The sequence below is a fragment of the Acartia tonsa genome, chromosome 10, assembly GCF_053477335.1.
Source record: "Acartia tonsa isolate MP-2025a chromosome 10, ASM5347733v1, whole genome shotgun sequence".
In the NCBI taxonomy this organism is placed as follows: domain Eukaryota; kingdom Metazoa; phylum Arthropoda; class Copepoda; order Calanoida; family Acartiidae; genus Acartia; species Acartia tonsa.
The window spans coordinates 19,881,836-19,902,701 of record NC_137269.1 but is presented as its reverse complement, the minus strand read 5'-3'; the positions used below and the strand labels follow the sequence as shown (position 1 = coordinate 19,902,701).

Here is a 20,866-nt window from a genome sequence, read left to right as displayed (position 1 = left end):
AAAATCTCTATAGCTTATTTAAACCTCACAAGCACAAAAAAAACACAAACATTTATATTTATCTTTTTACTGCATTCTAATGAAACTTGTCAAAAAGTAAATTTGTAGTAAATTTTTGTAATAAAATGTAATATGGTTAGTATATAAAAACGTAATAGGTTGCATTTTTTGCACAATATTGGTTTATTTGATTAAATATAGCGACATTTATTTTAAAATGAATACATAGACCAAAAGAATTTAAGGACAGCTTATAACAAAATCTTTGTAATTTCAGAACTTGCGGATACGCCCCAAGCACCTAGGGATTCTGATTAGCGGGAAAAGGGTTGTGCCAGGCCCCTTCAAACTTAAATCGAATGAAATTTTAGTTTTAAGTGGTTTTACTCCAGAATTAAGAGGTGTGTTACACTATCTTCAGCGGGTGTGATCCAGCGCGTAACACATACAAATATTAGAAATAATCAAAATTCAAACTAGCGTTCTGTCACACTCACATGAGATATTTACTTTGCACTTACTTATATCCACCACCTTTTGCACGTTCCTTCTATTCTCTAAACATACTGGGCCATGAGTAAAATAAAAGAATCAATCGGTTATACCATACAGACTAAAAAATACTCTTACGACTGCAAATGAAAAACTTAGCTAGAATTCTTTAACCTGCCAATCAAGATTTTTAAAGTACCTGAAGCAAGTTTTTAAGCCAACCAATTGAGGAAAGGTGTTTATAAAACATTGTTATGATATTGTTAATTTACAGTCCCTCACTCAAGTTTGAGTCTTAACATAGAATTAAACACTTTGACAAAGTCAAACTAACATAAATTAATTAAACATTCGATCTTTCAAGCCAAAATCAAATGTTAAACTAAAAATAAATATCTTTTCTTGAATTTCTTATTTTCTGAAACCTTTAATTCAAGGTAAATATTATGCTCTGCACTAAAAATTGTTTAAAATCACGTAAATTTCCTTCGCACCTCCTTCATCTCTCCTTACCCTTTAATTTGGATTTTAGAAGAAAAAGTAAAAACAAGGATGACAACATCCATAAGTAGCGAAGCAGAAAAAATATGTATAAGAATTTAAAGATTAGTTGTCAAAAGCATGTATATTAGAAAAAAAATCACGAAACCTTTTTAACATTTGTTTTTAATTTCTTGATATTTATATTTCAGTACTAAGACTAACAGACTGTCAGTCAAAGTAAATGGATGCCCAAAACAACGGGAAATTTAATTTTGATATTTTTAACTACAAAAATTTTAAAAATCGGACCATAAACACCAAAGATGTGAGGAAAAATGTGAAAAATATGAAAATAGCTAAAAACCTGCAAAAAGGCAGTCTGACCGCCATTGATGTTTTCTTGAAACGACAGGAAATTAAATTTTGATATCTATAACTGAAAAACTTTGGAAATCGGACCATAAACACCAAAGGTATGGAGAAAAATGTGAAAAATACAAAAAATAGCCTAAAACCTGCTTAAAGGCAGTCTGAACGTCATAATTGTTTTATTGAAAAGACAGGAAATTTAATTTTGATACTATAACTGAATAAAATTTTGGAAATCGACCATAAACACCAAAGATATGGACAAAAATGTGAAAAATACAAAAATAGCCTAAAACCTGTTAAAAAGCGGTCCAACCGCCATTGATGTTTTATAGTTAATTGTGCTCCTTAATAATGGGAATGTTGTCAAAAAATTTCAGCCTTTTATCTTTTATAGGAGCCGAGAAAATCACGTTTCCCACAAACTAAGACATGCGGACATACAGACAGACGGACATTGCAAGTTATAGAGTAGCTTCGCTACAAAAAAAATTTTTTTGGTGGGGGGATTTTTTTTTTGGAGGTGGAAGTGCTTCCCCCCCCCCCCATTTTTAATTTCAATTTTAAAAAATCTTTTTGAGGGGGGAGGTTAATTTTTTTTCTTGGGGCGATTTCTCTTGGGAGGGTGGTGGTACCCTCCACCAAAATAGTTATACTCATTCCCCAGGACCTATGAGAAGCTACCCTGTTCAGGAGAACCCGATCGGTTCAGCGGGATCCTTCGGTACAGACAAACAGACATCCTGTTACTTTATTATAAGAATACCAAATAATAAAAAAGTATTTTAAAAGTTCCGAATAAAGTTTTTTGGTCTACGAATGCTCTACTTATGGTTATAAGTTATTTTGGAAAAAAGAAGAACAAAAGATATGCAAATATTTGGATTAATAATTCATATTCACGATAGCTGTACTTGATGAATGGATAGACAGATGCATTCATACATACTATTATTTCCTTTTTTTAGTTCAATGTCTACACTATAAAGATCTCGTAAATGTCAAGTCCTGGCATTCTCAAAATTTTTAGGAAAATTTAGTCTTTGTTCAGTGTATGTTAGAGGTAATTCGACAGTTTAAGTCCTATTCTTAAAGTAAAGGAATACTTTTGAAATTTTGGACTATTAAAATAAAAATATTTTATCATAGTCTTAACAAGTATTATAAGTTGTGAATAAATAGTTTTGGTCATCCATATAGAGAAGAAAAGAATAAATAAAAAGAATAATAATAATGTAAAATAGTCACTTTTAGTAAAGAAAAACACTAGTTTAAGACAAAATTAGGAGATTTTAAACACATGGTTAAAAAAAACTAAAATATTAAAAGATAAGATTATTTATAGTTACATAGAAAAGTTTGAGAGAAGTTAAGCTTTGTAAAACACGCGTTGTGTCCAATATGGAATATGCATATGAGTTCTATGAATATGACAGATAATAGTTATTTCTTTTATCGTATTATAAACGGCTTTCCGCGGATATAATGTACAATTATAGGATTAAACACATTTTTATATCCGCGGAAAGCTGGATATAATACGATGCTAGACATAGTTTTTTCGTATGAATGAGAACCGGTTCCTATCCACCGGATTCGAATGAATACGAGAAAAAGAAATAAGTACAAAGAAAAATACAAATAAATAGATTAACTTTAGGGATTTACTGTACGTTAGGTGTTGTACAATAAGTGAATAAATATATCTTTGATGATTATAGAAGCAAATCTATTTTGCAGGTCTTATTTAAAAAAAACTCCTTTTAAAATATCATTAAATAAATTTGATGCTGACAATATCACAAAGATGGAATACTACTCTGGTCCTCTAGCAGTTGCAACAAAACAAGGAGGATAAGTTGATGACTTATCATAAATGCGAAGCTCTAAAATCAGACGGTTGGACAAACGAACATTAACATTTGTAGAGTGTCAAAACTTAATAAGCAGAACAATAATTAATAAGTATGTCTAATTTTGTTGTATAAAAATTGCATAAATAAAGGATACTTACATTTTCAGACTTGATTATAGAGATGCTTTGCTTGAGATATTTAACTCATTGTCCTAGGAATAATTGTTCCAAAAATCAGATGAATAGGATAATTTGTGCAAAAAATTTTTAAAATCTGCATGTTTTAAATAAAGTTTTATATCAGCATCTTTAAGTGGTACAAATACAATTTTGATAATTCTTAATATAAAATTTATTCAAGTGACCTATCATTGACACCCTGAGAAATATGCATCCAACTATTTCTGCCGAAGAACTTAACGAACCCAACTTTATGAAAGTTAACCAATTTCAAGGGTACTTCAAATATATCTTCATATTCAAAGCTTTTTCTTCTACAATTTCCATCTAAAAAGAATAAATAATCAAAAATCTGTTACAGTTCACGGCGAAATGTTTCAAACAGTAAAAACAGATTAAAAACAAATTCAAACAATAAATTTAAAAAAAAATTAAGGACTAGGAGCTACGCCCCTAGAGACCTAGAGACCAACTAGGGAGTTAAATTTGATAACCAAATTTTTAATCTTAGTTATTAAAAGATTTTTTTTAATTGTAGGGGGATGTAATTTTTCTAGGGGCGATTTCTCTTGGGAGGGTGGTGGTACCCTCCCACAAAATATTGTTAAACATTCCCAGGACCTATGAGAAGCTATCCTGCATAGGGGTTCAACGGTTAGCAAGATCCTTTGGTATAAACAGACATCCTGTTACTTTAATATAATGATAATATATATAAGTGTGTATACTGGAGGAAGGAAAAATGTACGGATTTTTGTACGGATGGCAGTTTTCACATGCCCGGAAATGTACGAATTTGAAAAAAACCTTGTGGCCGCCCTGAAATAGGTATCTAAATCATCAAATCATCTTATACATAATTTTTAAGAGCGTAGCAGTCCTACAATTGAGTTAAAGATAGCAATAACTGTAAATTCAGCCACGATTTTAACTTTTTATTAGCATCTTTTATCTTAATCTTATTTTCAATTTTAGTTTTAAAAATAATAAAAAATAAAAAACAATTTTTTTTGTTGCGGGAGGGGGGGGGGGTCATGTTTTCTGGGGGCGATTTCTCTTGGGATTGCGGTGGTACCCTTCTCCAAAATATCTATAAACCTCAGCAGGATCTATGAGATGCTACAAAGGAGAACCATATCGGTTCCGCGGTTAGCAAATATACCGCGGTACAAATATACAGACATACCCAGAAACATCCTGTTACTTTTATAAGGATAATTACTATTTTTCTATCTTAGCTGTTGTTGGTGTGGTCTTCCTTGTTTCTGAGTACATTTAGACGAGGCTGCAAGAAGGTGCTTAAATATGCATAGAATAGGCTTAGGCACACATTTACTTTACAAATAAATAAAACTATTAACATTTTTATTTTGTATTTATATAATACAAACAAGAACGTCCAAGGGGGGGGCCCGGGGGGGGGTAAATAAGAAGAAAAAAATATTTTTCAATATTATAACCCCCCCCCCGCCCCTCCCAAAAAACAAAGCCTGGACTTCCTTGAATAAAAATAGTACGATGTCTTTCTGTCCGGCTGTCTGTTTATCCATCCGCTTTAAGATTAAGATCTTGGTAACCTCTGAACCGACCAGGCTCTACTTTTCAAGGAATTCGGAAGAGTTTAAGCTGTTTTTTGGTGTGACAGAAACCCTATTCATGAAAAATCAAGGATATTTTTTTCATAATGCTAATGCTGCTTTTTCCAATTTTGGACTTTGAGTATTCATTCCAGTGTGGTTTAACCCCATCACTCTTAGGGCGAAGACACAAGTACTATATATTATACTGCTTATTGTTGTCAAATTCCATGATTACTGTTCTGCCGTTGAAAAAATCATATTTTCTTTGTTGATGCCAATTGCAGCTGTATAAAACGAACATAGTTATAAGCATCTAAATGCATTTTAGTATATTGGTAAAGTTGTTTGGACTGCACCAAATTATAAATGTATTTCTTACATGATTCTTGTACAATATATACTTTTTTTAGCGCAGCTACTTCGTATCAACATTTTGCGTTTTTTTAGTAATGGTCATTAAGATTATAGTTTTATAGCCTTCTATTTATCATGCTCTTTCTTTGCAATGGATGTACTTTAATGTTTATAAATTATGACTGCGATTACAATGAAAATAGTTGTTCTTGCTTAATCATTCTCAATAAATTATTATGGTAGCTAGAATTAACCTTTTTGTAGTAAAGGTTTCTTTAGAAAATAATTATATATAAATACTCGAAGGAAATAGGAAAATTAATGTACATTCCCCATGAAGATACACAAAAGTTTTAAATTAACCCTTCTGTAGATTACAATTAGTGGTTGAAACGGTTGGACGCTTAACATAACGAACCAACCAATTAAAATATAATAAAAATACCAAAGTTGTTAAGCCAACGAAATAGAAAACTTTCTTATAAAACTTTGGGGACTAATGTTTTAGTCAGCCCAATTTCCCCTCCCTCCCTGGGTCTAAAAGCACAATGCCACCCCAAATCTTTATGAAGCTTCTGAATATTATCAACTGTTTGAATGCCAAAGATAATTACAAAAAAAAATTCTCTCAGCCTTAAATTACAATCTTTTTTTATTTTTCAATTAATTTACTTTTATAAACTATCTTTCTAATTAGACTAATTAATTTTGCTAACAAAAGATGATAAAACAAAAGGTTTTAATTGAGACAAAGAAATTGTATTAACAAAGCCTTTTAAGTAACTTAAAACAAATAAAAAAAAGATTTCTTTTTCAAAAGAAATTTTTTTGCACCTTGTACCAATGTACATATTTTTTATATAACGAGGATGACAATATACATAAAAGCAAAGCTCTAAAATCAAACAGTAGGACAAACGAATTAACACTAGCAGAACTTAAGAGCAGAATATACAGTGTGTTTTTTTATGAGAACTTTTTTGAAAGCAATTTTACCCCACTTATAGTTATCAGAATTTAATGATTAATAGCTTATTTTCTTCGTTTTTTAATGCAATAATAGAACAATAAAAAAAATATTTCAGTTTTTATTTAAAAAGTACAGTAAAATCTAAAATTCAAAACTTAGGTGTCAACATCTAAAAATGGTTTTAGCGCATTTTCTTATGCTCAAATATTCAACCTTTTGCAAGAATGGCTGCTAAACACTTCAAAGTTGAGATATAGAGCTAAAAATGTATACAGATACTAGAACATATCAAAGTTTGAAGTTCATATCTCAACCAGGGAGGGAGTACTGGCCCTCCAAAGACGACTACAGAAAATCCGACGGTTAGGGATAATCATGCATAGTTATAACATGCTTATAAGATAAGAGCTATCCGATATGTACGTAAGGACGTATAAACCCTGATTTTAGAAAAGCTTCGTTTTAAAAAAAGTTTTTACAAAAATAGCAGATTTTTTGTGGTTTCGACTATTCTATTTAAAATCACTACCACCATTCTGACAGATAGAGTAGCTTTGCTTATTATTTTTATTTTTTACGTGTTTTATTTTGTTTGTTTTTAAACAGAAGTTGTAATAAATTAGATATTTTTAAAATAAACATCTTCTGTAACGATACCTTGTATAAACAAAAGTTGTAATAGCTGTTGGGAAATTAATTGGTGGATTTTTGATATTCTGAAAGCAAAGCCACTATACAAGTCGTAAGTGTTTTAATAGAATGATAAAATTCTTAATGGGTTTCAAACAAGAAAAGATAGTCATGTTAGAATTTAAACTAATTTGTAGTTTAGCCATTTTTTTATTTTAACTTATGAACAGTTATGCTACAATACTATGTAAATTAATCATTCTTGTTTAATATTAACAGGAAAACTAAATATGTCCATTTATATATCGACGTTTAAAGCTAGGTAGAGAATCTATGAAAAAAATCGACATACCTAAATAATAATAATAGATTTATTGGTATTTTATATTAATTAATTGCTTATCGAGCTCTAAAAACCAACCCCTGCTCATTTTTAATACTTTTAGAATAAGAAAAAGCGGAGGTTAATATTACCCCTGATTGTGAATTCAATTAAAAGGGGGATTTACAATGCTCGATAATACACTTTGAGGGGAATTGTCGAAATATGTCTTTGTAAAAATAAACAAAAATATTTAAAAACACGAAGTTATTTTACAAGATATTATTAAAGCTAATAAATGTAAATAAATTTGTCTAAAATATAAATATTAGTTTTTCTTTACACAAATATTTTCAATGAAAATTTAGATTTTTAGATATTTATTGTTTACAGTATTAACAAGTTTTTTCCGCGATTTTTTAAAATGTTTGTTTTTGCCTTTAATTTATTTAGGGAGTAGTGTATTTAGTTTATAATATTTAGTTGTGAACCTAATCTCCCACAAATCCTATAATCTTATAAGTAAAGCGAAGAGTTTAACATTTCCATGGGTTTATAAGAACCAGTACTAAACAGCTGTGCCTTCAGCCGCGTGTGACTACTAATTGGCAAGGCTTAGCTTAATTGGAGCTGATGGTGGATGTAACTTTGAGTGGCTAATTCTTCCTACAGACTATGCACTAAGCTTCATTTAAGCTGCACGTTCTAGTGCAGTTTTGTCACAGCTGCTTGAATACTTGCAGCTGCAGGTTTTAAAAAGCGGTGTTTCTGAGGGTTTGGTTAAATTTTGAGTGGTTTTATCTGATGTTAGTTTAGACTTAGTAAGAATTAAGGGTGGCGGAATGCAAATTTGTGGCTACAGCTTAGGATACTGGGTAGCTTCTGTCAGCTGCTGAAATGAAAGCGACAGAGACTACCAAATCATGAAGAAAAACAAAAAATAAATATAAATAATAATTTGAAAATTTATGTACAGGGTGGGGCAAATAAGACCGGACAAACTTTAAACGGCCATAGCGCCAAAACTACTTGACCAATCAGGACGTTTGACCACACTATAAAAAGCTTAGGTAATGACCTTTTAGCACAAAAAAATTTTTGGACGAAGATGGACGTCTACAAAGAGCTGGCCGCGCATATGTTCAACAAGGCAGATTCCAAATGCGCCGGTGGTTTAATCTGGATTCTCGACTAGTGCCCACTAAATCTGACCTCAGCCCATCTGTAGGTGAGGTAGAGTTATGCAACTTATTGGGGATACTGTTAGATACACAATTAAGACACTAGAAAAGACTAGAGCTCTCTATCTAAAATGGCTTGTCCGTAGTACTCCAGCAAAGTGAAACGGGGCAGATTAAAAAACGTCAAAAACTGTGAAAATTTGTGAAAATTTCTCAATTCTTGACTTGAGGGACACATATTGAACTTAAAAACTCATTTTAGACTATGGGTTGCGCTGACAACCCTAGCTAAAACTGCATGCCATTTATAAAAAGGTAAAGAACGTCGTTACAGCTCAACTGTGGTCGAAATAAGAGCCTCCGTGTATATGGGTAGCTTGAAAGTTGGGCGAATTTGGATCCTGCGGTTACTCACGTTCCTAAGGTAATGTGGCTTCCCAGAAGCCCGATCTTTATTCAATGGACTTTTGGGCCTAGGGCTACTTTGAAGCATCCACCAATAGACGTGTCCATACCACAAAGACCTCCCTCATTGCCACTATCAAGGAGAATTACGCCAGCTTGGACAGGTACATTTTGATCTGGACCTGCCGGCGGTTGAGGAGGCGGGTAGAGGCGGTGATTAAGGCTGGTGGCGATTTTATTGAATAATCTAATAGTCATATACCTATCTTGCTTGCCAGTTTTTAAAATTCAATAAAATCTTTAAAATTGACGATTTTATGTTCATTTGTTTAGAAGTTAGAATTTGTCCGGTCTTATTTGCCCCACCCTGTATATATTAAAACTGTTTTAAATCAAATTTTAATCGGTTAGCTTTTTAGTAGTATAATCAGTCTAAGTGAAAATGTTTTAACTTTGAATAAATTTGAATTATGTTTAGGTTTGACGCAGGTGTTTCCAACGAGTGGTTTAATGCTGCTGAAGAAGATAGACTTTATCAGGAAATCTTTCCATTATTTGTTAATTAAGATCACAATACTCGTAAAATACATTAATTCCCAAATAGCTTTTAATAGTATTAAGAATAACTTACTTACTTTGAGTAAAATGAAAACATTAAAAAGAAAACTAAAGTTGAAACACACAAAACTTAAATTTACCAGACTAATTTAATTAGAACTCTAATTTATTTTTTGATGGTTATCTACCCTAGCCCAAAGTGGAACAAATCCTACACAATTAACTTGAAAATAATATCTTAAGATAAGGCAAATTAAATGACCATTTATTTCAATTTAATCTACTGCTTGCACAAAATTTTGACAATGAAAACAAATAATGTGACATAATAAAAAGAGAAGATTATCTTTGAATTTAGATATTGGTATTCCTTTTTTAAACATCTTTTGTTAAACAAATGTCATTAGTATATTAGTGGCATACCCCGGGCCAACCTTTTGAGAATTTGAGGTTCAAAGCTGACGGAAGATTTGAAAACCTTGTTTTATAAAAATATTAAAATTCACATATTTATGTCCAAACTGGATAGATCCATACATAATTGACAGATATAAAATAGGCTTAAGTGCATATAGAATAGTTTTACCACAAGAAAATTAAGAAAATAAAGACATGGAAAGATTACTGTCCCTAGGAATGTGTAAAAACAAGTAAAGTAGTTTCAGATGTCTTCTGTCTACCACTCAACTATAGAAGAGAAGTTCCTCCAAAATGTAAGTCTTAATAGCAAAGCTACTCTATAAACGCTGTCTATTCGAAGGATAAATGGAAGCAACTTAATAAAAAAAAGATTTTCCTAGCTGCTATGAAAGGTAGAGTTTTAAAAAAAGTTTTCTACATTTTCCTAGCTTTTATCAATTATAGGTACCTAATCTTTTATTCACTGTCTAACGATTCAACTGTCTAAAACAGGTGTGCTTAACTTGATATTGATTGAAGCTTTTTTATTTTGTCTTTTTCATATTTTTAAAACTTTTTTTATCAATGCTAAAATGATTTTGTGTGTGTGGGTCTAAATGCTCGTAAACCTATAACCAATAAACTTTCAAGCTACGTTACTTGAAAATGTTATTACACTATGCACTTTATCCTAAAAAAGTAATTTAGTAGACAAATATGTGGGTGCTGTCTGTTTTTTTTCTAGGATAATATTTTTTATGTCAACATTGTAATTTATCTGTGTGACAGTAAATGTTATATATATACATTATTACTGTGGAACATATGGGAAACTAAATATATTCTAAACAAAATATTTGTAGTATTTTTTTTAGTAAATATGATCTACAAATATTGGTCTGTATTTAAGTTCAAAGACTTCTTAGGGGTGGAGGGGGGTGAGGTTGCCAAAAAGGGGTTTAACCATCCATAAAAAATTGCAATTTGAAAAAAAACCTAATGAAAAATCTTAAACATTACCACTTGCTTTCGTTGCCTGGCACTTCAAATGGGGAAATATTTTATTCAATTTGCTAAAAACCCTCCTCACATATTTCTTGTGCTTCACGCCATGATACAAAGCTCTTCATTTTTGCAAATCAATTGCGGTTTAGACATAGTTCATAGAGCATAATTTTCTGATATATTCTGATGTTCCAAAACATACTTTATTGTATTCTGTCCTTGTAAGTAATTAATGCATGTGCCATGTTTACAGATAAAAGTCATTTTCAACACGCAAGAAAAATTCTACTAAAGCTTAGGTTCCTTTTTGTGTTTCCAATAATGCATCTACAATTTAAGTAAAATACCACGTTTTGTCCGAATTTCTATCATCTACATACAATTTTAAAGCAGTCTTTGAGCTGTTGTGTTCTGTCTTAAAGCATTCATAAATTAACACTTTATAGTTATTAATTTGAGTTATAATTGTTGCTGAGATACTTATGGACAATTGTTTTAGATTCTAGATTATATAGTTCCAATATAATAGATAGGTATTGGACTTCACAAGATTAAAGCATCACAAAGGAACTTCAAACACATTCATTTTTTTAATTTTGAGTTTCTTAAGGTCTGCCTATCGGCTCAAGCGATATACCTCTTCACTTCTGATTCTGCTTGGAAAGTGTACGTCCTTGTATCTGTAATATCAGAAGTGTAAATAAATGAATAACATAGTACTCACCATTAATACCTTGTTTGTATGCCCCCGAGCTACACCAGATTTTATATTTCCTTATAATAAAGTAACAGAATGTCTGTCTGTCTGTTTGCACCGAAGGATATCGATAGTCGCTGAATCGATATTGTTCTTCTTTACAGGGTTGTCCTGGAAAGATTTGTAACTATCTTCCCTCTCCCACAAAAAGAAATACTTTTTTAAAACTAAAATTTTAAATGGGAGGGGAGGGGCAACCCTCCATCCCAAAAGAATTTATTTGACTTTTTCTTTTAAAATGTAAAATAAAAAAATAGGTTATTGAATTCAACTTCCCCCTCCTAAATGCTCCTAGAGGCATGTTTATATATAATGTTTCAGATAAAGAGTTTACAAAAAAATTGAGAGGGAGAAAATATTTTTTAATGTATTAGATACATTTTTTTATCAGCATAGCAAATATAATTTTTTTTACAAAGTTTCCTATGTATTTATTCATCGTTGTTTCATTAATTGTTATGTATAACGTTATATGTTCATTTTGTCTTTATTTTCCTGGTAAAAAGCTTGGACAAAATGGACGTGGAATCAAAAATATATAATTTTTAGAATATTTATATGATAATTTTTAAATCACATATGAATGCTTTGGTGAAGTCAAACTGCTTAAAATAAGATAAACGCAATTAATATGAAAACATCATAGAAACCACACAGGGGACACAGATATATTTAATTTTTGGCTAAAATTGTATTTTTATATGTTTAAAAGCGTTTGATCTTGTTAATGAATCAGAGTGTGAGGGGACATTGGGCAGTGTATTATACTAGTCCCCAAAGTTTTATAATAACGTTTTCTCGTATTCATTCGAATCCGGTGGATAGGAACCGGTTCTAATCCATACGAAAAAACTATGTCTAGCATCGTATTATATCCAGCTTTCTACGAACGTAAAAATATACCCGGCACCTCGGGGCTAAAAAACTGGTTTTAATCTTATAATTGTACATTCTATATCCACGGAAAGCCATTTATAATACGATGCGAGAAATAGCTATTCTTATGATAGTTGGCTCAAACACTTTTGGGATTTTCATTTTGAATTTTGATTGGTTGTTTCATTAAGTTAAGTGTCAAAACAATTAAACCACAAATTTAATCTACTGAAGGGGTAATTTTGTATTCATCATTGGAAGTGTTAATTAATTTAGTGTCCTTTGTCTTATTCCTTTAAATCTCTGTTAATGAGTACAAACAATTATGGATGGTTTTAATTTTTTTTATCATCATGTATTGAAATATCTTTCAGCTGTGGGCCCTTTGGATGTGTTTTTGAAACTACCAGTAACAGAAATTAGTGAAATTGATGATAGGAAATCGGTAAGTATATCATATATTATTTGCCTGTCTGTATGTCCGTCTCAAACGATATATTTAAGTAAATGATTTTTATAAAATCTTTCTAAATATCATGTGAAGCAATATAAATATATAATAGTGAGATTTGCTTTGAGCTAAATAATTAAAAATGAAAAAAAAAGAAAAAAAATTAAAAAAGAAATGAAAAAAGAAAAGTCAAATTATGTGCATAAACAGACATCAATTGGGCGTTTCCCAATCTTTATTTCTTCAAATTACAAATTTTTATTGTTGGTCGGTCAATTTTCAGTAATGCTCCTATTGTACAATGTAAACCAAACGGATGATAGCTTCAATAAGCAAACAAACAAAATAAGATACAAAAGGATTTTTTTTTAAATTTTTGAATCAAAAATAAATTTGTAATATAAAAAGACTGCATCTTTACGCTTAATAGTATAAAACATTCTCTGGACAATAACTTTATTTCCTTTCGTTTACGAGATCTTTTGGAACATTTTTTCTTAGTGTTTGGACTTAAGTAATGATTCATTTTTTTTATAGAATGTAATAGTTTTTTTTTTTACAAAAGTACTACATAAAGTTCCATAATTCTACCAATGGAAGTAGTCGAGCTTGTTACCCCATCTCCTCCCCTTCTACTAGACAAACGGCCAGACCAATAAATGGCAGGGGATATTGCAACCCAAATGTCATAATATCCACGGTTATTCTACATCCAATCTATTATGACACGCACATACATTAATAATAAATAATATTTTTAGCAAATAACATTGAGAGTTGCATACAAAATAAGATGGCCCGAGAAAAGGTAAACATATTATTATTAAAAGTGAAGCTTTCCTATAATTAGGATAGGTCCGTCCGTCCGTAACGGTTAGCTGTTTTCGTTAATTTAGGCATGTTAAAATTATTCTATAGATTTCAAACTTTGCCTGGTGATTCCTGTACCACCACCCTCCCCAGAGAAATCAAAAATAGATTAAATAAAAAATGCTGCCCTGCGGACAAATTTTGCAATTAGCTTAAAACATCTATCAGTGAAAAAAATTAAATAAAAATGCCGCCCTGCGGACAAATTTTGCAATTAGCTCAAAACATCTATCAGTGAAAAAAAATATTTTTGTTAAATAGCTGAATTTAAAACAGATTGATAAGAAACAATTTTACGTGTCCTTAGAGTTAAAATATATTTTATTCTGTTATGTCAAATACTTGCGTTATTACCCAGTACCCATTTTACCCTAACCTAACCTAAAGTAATAAATAAAAACTTATCTCGCCCCTATACAAAAAGAGGGGGGGGGGGGGGGTTGTACTATACAGGAACTTTAAGGCAAATCGCCAAATAATATATAGAATATACCTGTGCAAAAAACAATTCACAATACTTAACGAGAAGCTTTACCCATCCAAAAAAGTAATTGTTGTTGAAATATATTAAAGCTAGGAGATAATTTTTTTTCTGTGAAGTTTTGTCAGTTATTCAGATGGAACTTGTTTTTTTTCACGAATAAGAGGGAAGTAGTAAATAAAGTTATTTTCTAATAGATAAAAACCAGTTCTAAACCGTGTTAAAAACTATCTTCTAGGATATTGAAACGTGGATAATTTTTAAGGTGGTTAAACTAAGGGGTTTTAAATTTTTGTGGGGAAAAACATCCCTTTGCCACCCCCCCCCCCTTAGACGATTATGTCTAAATTATTTTATTTTTTATTTGCGTACCAGCGGTACATCATATAAAAAACCATACCATAAATATTTATTCTAAATTTAAAAATCTTACAAAGAGCTATTTTTATTTTCTAAAGGGATTTTTTCATCTAAACTTGCCATACCTTCAATCCCTGGATAAAACCTTTATCCCTTTTTTACACAATGCACTTTTCTTTGTTGTTGTATAGAATTGGCGCGGGAAAATTGGACATTTATAAGATTAACATTTCTATTACAAACAAAATCATTCATAATAATATTATAATGTATAAAAAAAACAAATATGTTGTTACCATGAATCCTCGGAGATGCTACAGCTGATGATAAATTAATATCCTTCCAATTATGATCAACAGAAATTACCCCATTTTCAGATTGAAATTATTGTTAGGAAAGATTGGACATTGTTACCATGTACAGCCAAATTGAGATCCTATATTATATAAACCCACAACCATTTTTTGGCAGCTTGAAGCCTGTATACTATAACCAGATCCGATTTTTTTAGAATGTTATTGAACACCTCAGCTGATTGGAGCATGGGAGAGATCAACATTCGTCCTGATTGGATCAACCATTTCTGGTCACCTGACATTATCATTCATGATCTTATCAAGTAAATATATATTTTTCATTCATTTCCTGAATGTTTTATAATTCCGAAGTTGAATAAAGGGGAAAAACGTATTATCGTCATATTATCACAGTAGCTTTTGGTAGGTTATTTTAGGTTAGGTTAGGTAATGATTGCCCCGCTTGTTGAGGAAATTGGCCCCGCAAGGGCTAGAAATAGGAGGAAAAACTGTTGTGAATATACGATGAAACCCGCTTCTTTGTTTTCTTTCCATGATCCTCGAGGTTTTCTGTACACCAATTAATTTAAATAAGAAAACAAGCATACATAAAATAAGTTGATAAAATGTATTCATCACATCATTATGTTACATTTATGCTTTGTAATGTATTTCAAACATGTCAAAGGGAAACACTCCTTGAAAATAGGTACGTTGTCAAGTCCTTTCCTTTGTTTAGAAGATTTTAAATCTTGAAATACTTCTTAGTGACAAAGCTCTTTTAATTTCGTGTGTTGAAATGCATAATATTAATGAATCACATATTAATATTCATGCATGGCTGCGGTTTTCTTAATAATGTCCAAGTATAATTCCAAGTTTATAACTTTAAATTTAACATTTAGTGTATTTACAATCCAGCTTAAGCTTCTAGTAAAGGCCTTCTGAATTTAGTAAATCAATATCAATTGTCAACTTATAACCATAAACTTATAGAATTATTTTAAGAATCTACGGGAGATCTCGAAAATTGCTAGACTGATCATTCCATAAATTTAATTGAAGTTTAGTAATAGACCAGGAAACTTATTTGGCTATTTGGAGGGAGGATGCAATCCCCGGCCCCCTTTCCTAATAATGAGAAAAAATACAACTCACCTAACAGAAATTAAAAAAAAATATGTATGGGGACTACAATCACCTCAATCACTCACCCCTTACCAGGAAATTTTTTTAAAAATACAAATAGATTGGGGAAGGGAACCAGAAACCTTCTACCACCATTATTGTCGAACCATATTTGTAAAGAAACAGATAAACTAAAACACCCTCTACATTTGAGTTTGTCTGTTGTTTTAAGCAAACTCATGTTTGTTGATGCATTCATTTCCTGTTAACTTTCCTCTCCATCTTACCATCATAACTTGGGAACAGTTGGGATGTTGAAACATTCCTCCTTCCTTAAAAAAGGTCCTGCATTTACCATTGATCCTTCCAAGATCTTTATTTTGACTTATAAAAAGAGACATTTAATAACATTGAAAAACTTTTCTTTCCCACGTTCAAATATTTTCCCTAGGGAAGCTTTAAAAAAAGCATTAGGAGCTGAAAACATCCAATGAAGTTAACGCCAATCTTTATAGTGCTCCATGTAAAAATGATAATTGCAGTTATCTAGTAAGGCAAGTACTTATTAAAAGCCTCAAAAAAAAATTATCTATATATTATAATTGTTTTTGCAAAAAAATAGGGTATAGTCCCTTTCGTGGCAACGCACCTTAAGGGGCGATTTTTCGTATTTTTAACTGTAGCTTTTCTCCTATTTCTAGTCACTGCGGGGGGTTCTATCCCTGCGGGGCCAATTGCCTAACCCCGTGGGGCAATACCTAACCCAATATAACCTAAAATAACCTATAAAAAGCCATTTGAAAAATACGACGAATCGCTCCTTAAGGGGCGTTTCCACGAAAGGGACTATTCTCAAATACTAAATATGATATCATATCTATTCAATAACACTAATCTTTCATTAGATAGTGTTTCTAAATTAATATGAATGTTTTTAAGAACAGAGAATTATTTTCACATGCCCAACTATTCTAAATATACTTTTATGTTACTTTAGAATGCTAAATTATAAATTTTAAGAATATCACGCGTTGTTTGAATATTATGACAACAAAGACATTTTTGTTTAAGAAAATTAGTTCGGTGTGTTTCTTTCTCTTAACAACCAGAGAATAGTTATTTCTCGCGTCGTATTATAAACGGCTTTCCGCGGATATAGAATGTACAATTATAAGATTAAAACTGGTTTTAATCTTTAGAACCGGATCCTATCCATTGGATTCGAATGAATACGAGAAATGGATTTACAATTTTTAGGAAAGCGGAATTCTTAAGTTTAAGAAGGAATTTACTCTAACATAAATTAGCTTTTAGACAAATTTTATTTTAACTGGAAATATTTTAACAGATTTAAATAAATTTAATATATGTATATGGCTTGATAATAAATCTACCCATAATTTGATTACAATACCTGCCAAAAAGAGAAATTTTATTTTTACAATCATGCATCAATCTTAAATGTCTAAATTATCTTTCTTTTTTATGTTTAGCTGACCTACAAAGTACACATCCATTTATCTAATATAAAAATGTATTATGTATGATATTGCATCTTTTGCTGTTAGAAAATTGTTGATTAATGGTTTTATACTCTGAACTTAAAATTTTTCTTTATTTTTCCCTAAGGATAATTAACCCAAACAAATAACGATCCGCGACTGTGGCGTAACACATTGCTATCCAGGAAGGTAATAGGCTCAAATCTTGGCCAATTAACGCGTCATAGACAAAGACCTTAAGAAAAGTTCCTATTAAAATCTATGTCGGGTGAGCAATATTAATAGTTAGAGTAAGAGGTATACACAGGTAGGATTTCCTGATAAAGATCGTGCAATTAAAGGTTTGGTTTGGGTTTGACACTAATAAGCAAGATTTGGTTAAAAAAAATACACCAAAATATGATGGTGCGTCCCGTTCTGTAAAGGCTAACCATGATCAGCCAGTATTAATTTTAAAAAATCCTTTACATATATCATGTAACGCAACATTATTTATACGAAGGGTGGGGGGTATATATTCAAAAGGGGTGGGGTGTCCCAGCCATTACCCCCGAAGAAATTTGCCGTATTCTATTATAAGTTCATTAGTTATATTCCATGTAAAGCACAACCTAATGAAACAGATTAAAACGGCACCAAAAAATGACGTCATACGATAAAATAACCAAAAAGAGGCCAGTATAAATTTTACCATTGGTCAATCTCATTGGTTAACTTTGTTGTATGACGTCATTTTTTGGTGCCACTTTACGCTGTCTCAACCTAATCAGTTCCAGCGGATAGCAAGATCTTATGGGACGGATAAACAGACTGACAGACAGTTTTCTGCTTTGTATCACATATTAAGAAATTATAAAATGGGGAACTATAATGAAAACAGGAACAAAAAAGGGAAAATGCTTCTTTCCAATTGAATTCAAAATAGATTTTTTCTTTCAAACTGTTTCGATATCTCAAAAGCATTTCTTTAAAGCAAAACAGAATTTTGTTAGTACATAAATCGTGGATATCTTTTACTTATTTTTTTATTTCAATTTTGTTTCCTTTAAATATATCTTCTCTTGCTTAGAACCTAAACAAATCTATCCTGAAAATTATTAACAGAGTAGATTCGGTCCTTTTAGAAAAAAAAACATAACTGATACACACACAAACATCCTATTACTCCAGTCTACAGGATGAAAGAAAATAGTAATACATTTAAAATTAAATGTAGCAAACAGTCTAACAGTAAGAATAAATTGCAGACAATATTTGGAGGAAAAGGAAATAATATGGAAATTTTAGGATCATTAGTTTTGTAGTTTTGGCTACGAAAGGTTTTCTATATTCAAAGCTTTCTACATTAAATTTCTTCAAATAAGTAAAATGGCCATTTGTTTATTTTTAGTACCGACGTTACTCTTACGTGTCTGTTTGTTTATAGATTTTTTTTATCTATGGTTTTTTGGCAAATTTGTATGATTTTTAAAAAGTTTATTCATCTAGTCAGCTACAAGTTGATCTATCACATGGGGTTTCATATTTAAGTATTTCTCGTTCTCATGTTATATTTCTTTCTCTTCATTACTTTATTTAAGAGTAGCAGGACTAAGAACAGCTGATTACCTAACCAAAACATGGATCAAAACAATAAATGCGTGTTTTTAAGGTGTATTTTAATGGAAATGAGTTTGTCTTACTTTATTTAAGGTTTGAGAAGCCTGAAGTTATGAACCAGGTGGCTGCTTTTGAAATTAGAAGTGATCATTCTCTTTACTATAAAGTTAGGTAAATATACCATTTTAAATTTCTTGGCGTCCTCTTTAAAGCTAAGTCTTTATCTATCTATCTATCTATCTATCTATCTATCTATCTATCTATCTATCTATCTATCTATCTATCTATCTATCTATCTATCTATCTATTTATCTATCTATCTATTTATCTATCTATTTATCTATCTATCTATCTATCTATCTATCTATCTATCTATCTATCTATCTATCTATCTATCTATCTATCTATCTATCTATCTATCTATCTATCTATCTATCTATCTATCTATCTATCTATCTATCTATCTATCTATCTATCTATCTATCTATCTATCTATCTATCTATCTATCTATCTATCTATCTATCTATCTATCTATCTATCTATCTATCTATCTATCTATCTATCTATCTATCTATCTATCTATCTGGATGCTATGTTGGTCATGTCTACGCCGTGCATCCACCTCTACTACAGCAGCAACACCATCAGCAGCAGGAGCAGAGCCAAGAACCAACAACTACAATCTCCCATCCTTCCGAGAGATTCATCATCAACTCCCAGAGGTTTTTCATCAACTCTGACAATGAGGCCTCCACCTCAGCTAAACTGTGTTTTTAAATTGGTTGACAAAGAATAAGACAACTCCAGCCTGTCTAATTCGGCTACTTTTACTTATTGCTGGAATTGAACAAAATCCTGGTCCCAGTGACATATGGCTATGTTCACTCTGCTCCAAAAGAGTAGCAACCATCTCGGTTCAGTGCTCCACCTGCGAAAATTGGCTCCATGTCAAATGCTCCGGTTTTAAAACATCCAAAGAAAGGAGAAATATTACACACTGGACTGGACCATGCTGTGCCCCCTCATCACCCCCTACACCCCCGCAACATGCCCCCCTGCCCCCGCAACGAGCCCCCCTGCCCCCGGTTCGAGCCCCCCTGCCCCCGCAACGAGCCTCCTTGCCCCCGCAACGTGCCCCCCTTCCCCCCCGTCGTGACCCCCCGCCACCTCATCATGCTCCCCCCACCCCCACCCCCCCTATCATCAACAACTCAAGCTACAACTGCAGAATACTACAATGGAACATCAACGGAATTAGTAGTAAACTCGATGAACTATTAGATTACATGGAGAAACGAAAGGTTCTTGTGGCGGCTGTTCAAGAAACAAAACTTACAGCCAAATCTAAACATCCCAAAGCCCCTGAATACACATTCATCAGACAGGACAGAGGTGTCAACAAAGGTGGTGGACTTGCTTTCCTTATTCATAAGGAAGTTTGTTTCACACTTGAGAAAACCCCTCAGAGCCTGGAACAGGATCAACATATTGAGTCAATGACCATCAGCATCCCAGGAGAAGACTCACCCTTGTATATACGCAATGTGTATATTCCACCACAGAGTAGTTGCAGCCAGGGATATATTCCCTCACTTGATAATCTCTTTGATAATCTCGGTGAAAACTACTTTGTCTGTGGCGACCTAAATGCTCACAATGAACTTTGGTTAACTGGCTCAACACCTGATGCCAGAGGTAATGCCCTTGCTGACATCGTTACAGGGCAAGATTGTGGTTTTCTGAATGAAGACCTCCCTACCAG

At 31.9% G+C, this 20,866-nt stretch overlaps 2 protein-coding genes across 6 annotated transcripts in view; one reads left to right on the top strand and one right to left on the bottom strand.

Annotated features, from left to right (window-relative positions):
• Window positions 1-20,866, bottom strand: part of LOC145330498 (tubulin polyglutamylase ttll-4-like) — a 436,474-nt gene that overhangs the window by 55,009 nt on the left and 360,599 nt on the right. The gene's annotated exons all lie outside the window — the stretch shown is intronic.
• The window catches only part of LOC145330499 (gamma-aminobutyric acid receptor subunit gamma-2-like), a 32,144-nt gene continuing 20,853 nt past the window's right edge, over window positions 9,576-20,866 (top strand). The window contains exons 1-5 of the mRNA XM_080175130.1: window positions 9,576-10,092; window positions 12,791-12,861; window positions 13,629-13,675; window positions 15,090-15,197; window positions 19,197-19,274. Coding sequence (XP_080031256.1) covers window positions 15,091-15,197; window positions 19,197-19,274 — 185 coding nt within the window. The 5' untranslated portion in view covers window positions 9,576-10,092; window positions 12,791-12,861; window positions 13,629-13,675; window position 15,090. The remainder of the gene's footprint in view (window positions 10,093-12,790; window positions 12,862-13,628; window positions 13,676-15,089; window positions 15,198-19,196; window positions 19,275-20,866) is intronic.